Genomic DNA, 6,914 nt, shown 5'->3' with positions numbered 1-6,914 from the left:
ATGGGGGTGCGAGGGTTGGGGCACAGCACCCCACCAAGGGAGCAGGGAGGGGCCAGGGAAGAGGTGCCAGCCCTTTGCAAGGGACAGGGGACAAAATGTCTGGTCTTGGGTCCTGCTGCCTATTCCCAAGTATAAGGGGTGAAGGTGAAGGGGTTCAGCTTGTACCCAGCACCTGTGTAGAACTTATTCTGAAATTCCACCCTAGAAACACAGGACAGAAAAGGAAAGGTCAACATTGAAATCAGCACCCCAACCCCTCCTTCACACACACACACCAACACCCCCCACCCCATCTCCACTCCAGTGGGGGTGTCCAGGGACAATTGCAATCCAAACCCAGGACTTCCACATCATGGACCTGCCCACATACTCAGGTCCCTTGGAGGGGTACAGCCAGCACTACCAGGACAGGATGTAATGACTGGGGACAAACTCCCCGCACCTCCCCAGCACAGGCCAATGCTCTCACCAGTGCAGACGCAAGGCATGCAGGAAGGCTGAGAGCCCTTCCATCACCAGCAGGATGGCCACTGTCAGGACTGCGAAGAAGGCAAAGACAGGCACCAGCAGCACACCACCTGCTGCATAGCTCAGCCTCCGAAAGCCATTCCGCATGACCATGGTCCACAGCACCTCCGACAGCTCTGCAGGGGAAGAATAAGGAAATCAAAGCCTGGCACATCAATGCAGCTCTTCTTGCCCCAGTGCTGCCTCTTGCCACGGCCTTGCCAGCCAGCACTGAGTGTCACAGAGCACATGTGTGAGTGCACACACACATCATGCAGAACATGCAGCTCTGAGAAGGAAACACTCACGTGCATGTGCCAGGCTCAATGCCCACAGACGCAGGTAAGAGGCAGTGTTGGAGATGCAGCCCAGGCAGTACTCGATGGTGTGTATGGCCTGGTGCATGAAGACATCAGAGAGCACAAAGTCCTGGGGGCACAAAAGGGGATGAATACCCTTGTAAGAAGCCAACACCAGGGACTGGAATGCAGGATCTCACACCATGAAGGGAACTCTCAGTCTGGGTCCCACCTAAATGCACAGTCTCCGTCTCCTCCTGGTGGTGGGCTGGTACAAATGTGCTCTGCCTTCTGGGGGTGGCTTGCAGCAGGGACAGCTGCCAGGATGCAGGACAGGGCATGGCCCACTGCATCCTGGTGGCAAAAAGGCCCAGGGCAGAATGCTCCATGGAGACTGCATCCCACACCTGCCAATGCCTTTGGGCCCATCCCCCTGCTGCCACGTTCACCCATGCATGGACCTTGGGGACCCATGCTCAGAGCACTGGGAATACCAAGATGGTCATGGGGCGTACCGTAGCCGGAGGTGGGGTAATCCATTCCTGATCAGTCTACCCGCACCATAGCCCTGTCCTTCTGTGCTGGGGAGTTGAGGGGGGTTGGGTGGGAAGTGCCCCACTGCACTTCTGACATGCACAGTGGGTGCAGGGACACTCCACAGGATCAAAAAGTTCTGCTTCAGAGGGCCCTACGCTGGTGTGAGGACATAGAGTCTGGAACATGGCCCCAGCCTGACCTTCCCTGTGGCTCTGCCATCCCCACAACACTGTCCCAGCACAAGTAGCACTGGCAGGCAGACCCCTCCACCCAATCACCACAGGGACCTACCTCAGCCTTGTGGCCTGGTGCCCCATGCTCCACATCCTCCTTGGTCACATTTACTGAGTTCCTGTCCTCCTGGAGCAGGGACTGGTTCTCCTCAGTATCTCCAGAGCCTCTCAGTAGGGATGGTTCTAGCTGTATGAAATCAGGACCAAACATGTCAGATTCGGGAGATGCCCCTGACCCCACCAAAGAGAGCTAAGCTCCCCTGACTCCCTGCCCTGAGCATCCCAGGCACCTACCACACCCCTCCCTAAGACCATTCCCCTACAAACCTATACCCCCAGAAACTGAGTTTCCCATTTTGCCAATCCCCCCAGGCACTTACAGTACCCTTGCAGCAGACAGCATCCCCCAAAAGAAACATGTCTTCCCCAACCAAAACCAAGCCCTTCCTGCCCCTGAGAACTCACTGCAGGAGCAGCCCCACTCCTCTGGACCAAGGGCAGTGAGGAGTGCAGCTGGACACGTGCCCTCCAGGACCCCTACCCAGCTGGGCTCTTACCCTGTGGGGGGAACTCCCCTGGCGGCAATGCTGGCAGTACTGGTAGAGGGGTGTCCCAAAGAGCAGGACAGGCACAGAGGCCAGGGCCAAGATCACCAATACCATCTGCACCGTAACCTGTAGCAGAGATGGGAAAAGGAAGGTGAGTGCAGGGGCAGAAAGAATGCTGGGCTGCTCTGGTTCTGGCAGTCTGATCTGGTGCAGCTCAGGGGAGACTGTGGCAGGGGAGGTACAAGCCAGATGGACCTGTTGGTCTGCTCCAGGAGAGCAGTGAAGGGGGCACCAGACTAGATGAGTCCACTGATCAGGGGTTGTGGTGGTAAGCAAGACATGAAGAGGCCCTTTGGTCTGATCCGGGATGAGAGACGGGAAGAGCAGATGCAGAGGTTGCCAACCCTTGTTTGAAGGGAGGGAGTGTCTGTGCAAGACCTCTGGCTTTGCTCCATCTTGCCCTGTCCCCTCTGTGTCAGCAGATGACAATCCCTAGTGTACTGCTACTGCCACAAAGGGTCCATTCTGGGATGAAGCCTTGCACTCAGGGGAACAATGAGTGCTGAGGCCCTACTCCATTGTGAACCTGGCAATTCTGAAAGCCTCATCCCAAATGGCCTGCTCAAACTACAGCAGACAGTGCATGAAGATGGGCAGGATGCTGGAATTTCCTCCACTGAAGCTTAGACTATAAAGGACAGAGCCCATATGAAAAGATGGCTGCTCCTCTAAGTGCTAGGGTGGGTCACCAGGCCCTGCCACAGAGGTTCTCAGGAGGGCTGCTCAGACTGGGGCACTGGGTGCAGGAGTTTGCTGTAGATCTCCCATTCCGCAGTGCTTTGTTGAGAATAAAGTGCCTGTGGTTAAGACCTTTTTGTGCCTTCCTTGCTTGCCTGTTTTGCTGGCCCTCAAAGGGTTAATCAAGGAGCTCCATTTTCCAAACAGCCAAGAGAGTGCTGGGGCACTGGGATCTTGACGGGGCTGAGAAGCTGGTTTTGGGCTCCAGGCCAGGCCTGCTGCATGATCCCACCACCCAAGGAAGGTGTTAAACCTGCGGCCTGCATCAGAGGGCATATCAGAGCCCTGGATCAGACCTGGGCTGTGGCTGTGGCTTTGAGCCCACTGGGTTAATACCAGGCACAGCAGGCAGTCACTGGGCCTGTGCTGGCTGCAGCACATGAGGCAGGTAGTTACCTGTCCCGTGTAGAGCAGGTGGTTGTCAGAGTTCACGGTGAAGAGGAACATGTCGATGAAATGGATGAGGATGCTGGGTGCCACCATGGAGTTGGCAGCGTTGTATGTGATCCACTTGTAGAAGATGAGGAAGACAAGGTAGCCGAAGAGCGCCATCAGGAAGACTATCTCAGGCAGGAACACCAGCACCAGCTTGTACTGCTGCCTGAAGTGTCTGTATGCCCAAGAGAGGGAACATGAGTTGGGAGCACAGCTCATGCAGTGCCCAGCTGGACAGCCCAGGAGATGCTCTTGGAGGAAGCTGCACCGGTCACAGCTCAGCCTGGCAGTAGGAATCCCTATGCAAAAGACAACTCTGGGATGCCATGGAGGTCTGGGCCTACACTAGGGAAGTGGGCAGGAGGCGTGTCAGCTAGAACAAGAGCATCCCAAAGAGCTTTTGCCAAGCAACAAGCCCCAGCTCTCCACTGGGCCACTTCCTTTGCCAGACGATAGCTTGGATGCCCCCTCTGCATGGATAAGCAAAGCCATATGGCACCAGCACATGGCCCTGTTCCCGCCCACAGTGGTCCCACCTAGTTACTCTAATGGGGACTGGAAGTGGGCAGATCAGCCCAGCATCTGACCCATGACAGGGATAGGGCCCCATGCTGATCTCCAACCTCCTTCCTGTGACATCTGACCCCAGCAAGGAAGGAGAAGGAGAAAGCCAGACCAGGCTGCTCAGACAGAAAGACAGACTATAGTGTGGGGGACCCCCACTACATAACCTGTGCTCTGTGCAGAGCTGAGGTGCCCCAGGCACATGACCCTTTACTAGGAGGGGCCCAGCAACTCACACGTGGTTGAAGACCCCGAGTAGCACCCCAAAGCTCATGTGCACAATGCCCAGGATCACAGACATCTTCATTTTGAAGGAATTGAGGAAGTTCAGGTGGTTCTTGGTCAGGCTCCAGATCTGTGCCAGAGGGAAAAGGGGTGTGAGGCAGGGCAGGGTGGGGCAGGCACAGGACCCCCTGCAGGGGGGCTTCTGCCCTGCTCTCCACAGCACCCCATGCAGGCGGGAGTGTCAGAGGAAGGGTAGTCAGGGAGCACTCACCGGGTCAATTCCAAAAGGGTAGGGTCCTTTAAACACGCCTGTGATGTTGGGGTCCAGGGTGAGCAAAGGATGTTCTGCTAAGTATGTTGAGCTGTGGGCAGACAGGGTATCAGTGCCACAAAAAGATCCTGGGGGGTGGAGGGTGGGGTCAAGAGGGACTGCATACAAGTAAAGGGGTGCCTGGAAATTGGGACATGTAGGAAACCAGGCAGAGGGCACATAGGGATAACATGCAGGGGTGAAGCCACACGTCGGCCAAAGGAATAAGCTGGGACAGGTGTCATGGCACAAGGTGAAGAAAGGGGAGAGCCTGACAGTGGAAGAGATGCATGGGGGTTAACACGGTGAGGCCTGGTGGGAAGGGCACAAAGGCCAGTACAGGGAGAGGTTGCATGAGGTTGGTATGGGGTAAGGGGGCCTAGTAGAGTGGAAAGGGAGAAATACATGAAGGGTCCTAGATGTGGAGGGAGGGCTTGCTAGAGACAGCATGAGGGAGGGGGTCTTGGTGGAATATCTGGCTGGCTCAGGGAGTGGGAAGGGGGCCCAGGGCCTTTCCTTCATCTCCTCAATGATGAAGGGGGCCCAATGGCAGGTGGGGGATACTAGGAGGCACAGGGGGGATCCCACTGACAGGGAAAGGGTGCCCACCTCCAGGCAGACTCATTGGCCATGGTGGCCACACTCCAGGCAGAAGGGAAGATGGTGGTGGCCTTGCTGAAGCACTCATTATAGATGAAGCCAGTATATATAGAGAAGGCCCCCATAAGCAGGATGAGGTAGCGTCCCTCAAAGAACGTCAGCCAGATCTGGGGACAAATGAACACCCAGGCAGGTGTGAGAGTCAAAGGACACACCCACCCATGAGGTCAGGACCCAGGCCAGGCCAGACACAGATTCCCTAACTCCAACCCTGCCCAGCACAGGCCTCTGCAGTGCAGCCCCCACACATCCCACCCCTCCTTCATGACACCAGCCAACTTGCCCTCCCCCTCCATGCCTGGCCCCCAGCCTCACCTCATTCTGCGCCTGCCGCAGGCGGGGGCTGTTCTCATACACCACCATCCAGAGAGCAAAGAGGAACATCAGCAGCCCATGTCCCACATCCCCAAACATGACAGCGAAGAGGAAGGGGAAGGTGATGATGGTGTAAGGAGCTGTGGGGACAGGGAGCACATCAGAGAAGGGCCCTATCTGGCACAACCCAGCAAGAAGCGCTCTTACTTCAGTGAGTCCCAGCCTATCAGCCCTGGGGTAGGAGGACGGAAACACAAGCTCTATCCTCTTCAGGGGGCATCAGCTCCATCAGCCCCAGGGCAAGGGGAATGGCTGCTCAGGAGAAAGTGGTGAATGGGATGTAAAGCCTGTCTCCTCCAGAGGGCATCAGCTCCAAGGTCCTTGCCTGGCTCAGAGGTGGGCAATGGGGCTCAACCCCTTCTGCAGTCAGGAGTACTGCTTCTGATCCAGCCCCAGGGTAGGAGGGGGCACAGGCTGGCTGGCTCAGAGGCAAGGACAGGACACAAGCCTTTCCCCTCAACTGTACCTCCCTTGAAGCATTTGGCTATGTTCAGAGGGCTGTCCCCATTCCCCCAGGGGAGATGGCTAGGTACCTAAGGCCTTACCTGGGTTCACCTCCTGGTAGCTGGCCACGCCGTAAGCATCAACAATGGCCTGGAAGCCAGCAGTGAACTTGTTGGTACGGATGAGAGTTGGAGGGCTCTCAGAGCTGGGGATGCGGTGCACAAAGGACTCCACTGCTGAGCCACTCTTGTGCTGAAAGGGAAGGGGGCACTAGGACTGAGCATTCAGGGCATATGCTGACCCCTGCACTACCACTCAGCACTGCAAGGAGCTGGCACAGCTTATCCTGGCTCCACCCACCTGTCTTGGGCCAGGAGAAGGACTGGACAGGAGATGCCCTGCTACAAAGCAAGGGGGAAGCCAGGCAGGGAGACTGGAAAGATACAGCTATCTGCAGAACAGGCCCTGCTGATCTGGGAAAGGGGGAGGGGAAGGCCTCAGGGCCCCAGGGAGAGGCAGAGGAGCAGAAACAAGATATGATCAGTGATCCTGTAGGTGCAGTACTGCAGGGGGACATACCGATCCATGGCGTAGAGCCTCTTGCACTTGAGGCAGATCCCGTGCTGGGCACCACACCTCAGCAATAAGACACTTCTCGGTGACACTGAAGCTGCACTGGTTGAGGATGAGGTAGATGGCCTTCATCTTCTGGACCTTCACACGCCATGCGGGCAGTGCCTGCACCACCTTCTGCAGCACTTGTGTCAGATACTGCTCTGTCTCCTCCAGCACCTGCCAGACGATGGAGTCAGTAAGAACACACACCCATCCCTTCCTCTAATCCCACTGTCCTTCCCTCCCTAGCTCTGGGGGGCATGCCTTGCCCCTTCCCTGGGCACCCAGGAGCTGAGAATGTAGGATCAATCCATATCCCTTAAATTACTTGCTCCCTCCACATTGCTGCCCACAGGGCAGGAAT

General features: G+C 56.7%; 1 protein-coding gene across 2 annotated transcripts in view; it reads right to left on the bottom strand.

The window, feature by feature from the left end:
* Positions 1-6: 6 nt before the first annotated feature.
* Positions 7-6,914, bottom strand: part of TCIRG1 (T cell immune regulator 1, ATPase H+ transporting V0 subunit a3) — a 12,284-nt gene continuing 5,376 nt past the window's right edge. For both annotated transcript variants that reach the window (XM_025215231.1, XM_025215230.1), the window contains 12 exons: positions 6,515-6,727; positions 6,037-6,187; positions 5,432-5,571; positions 5,066-5,223; positions 4,418-4,508; positions 4,158-4,276; positions 3,319-3,532; positions 2,134-2,250; positions 1,635-1,763; positions 816-936; positions 470-644; positions 7-201 (listed from right to left, as the gene is read on the bottom strand). In XM_025215231.1, coding sequence (XP_025071016.1) covers positions 120-201; positions 470-644; positions 816-936; positions 1,635-1,763; positions 2,134-2,250; positions 3,319-3,532; positions 4,158-4,276; positions 4,418-4,508; positions 5,066-5,223; positions 5,432-5,571; positions 6,037-6,187; positions 6,515-6,727 — 1,710 coding nt within the window. In that variant the 3' untranslated portion in view covers positions 7-119. The remainder of the gene's footprint in view (positions 202-469; positions 645-815; positions 937-1,634; positions 1,764-2,133; positions 2,251-3,318; positions 3,533-4,157; positions 4,277-4,417; positions 4,509-5,065; positions 5,224-5,431; positions 5,572-6,036; positions 6,188-6,514; positions 6,728-6,914) is intronic.

The sequence above is a fragment of the Alligator sinensis genome, unplaced genomic scaffold (genome assembly GCF_000455745.1).
Source record: "Alligator sinensis unplaced genomic scaffold, ASM45574v1 scaffold998_1, whole genome shotgun sequence".
NCBI lineage: Eukaryota > Metazoa > Chordata > Crocodylia > Alligatoridae > Alligator > Alligator sinensis.
This window is presented reverse-complemented; position numbering and strand designations above follow the sequence as displayed.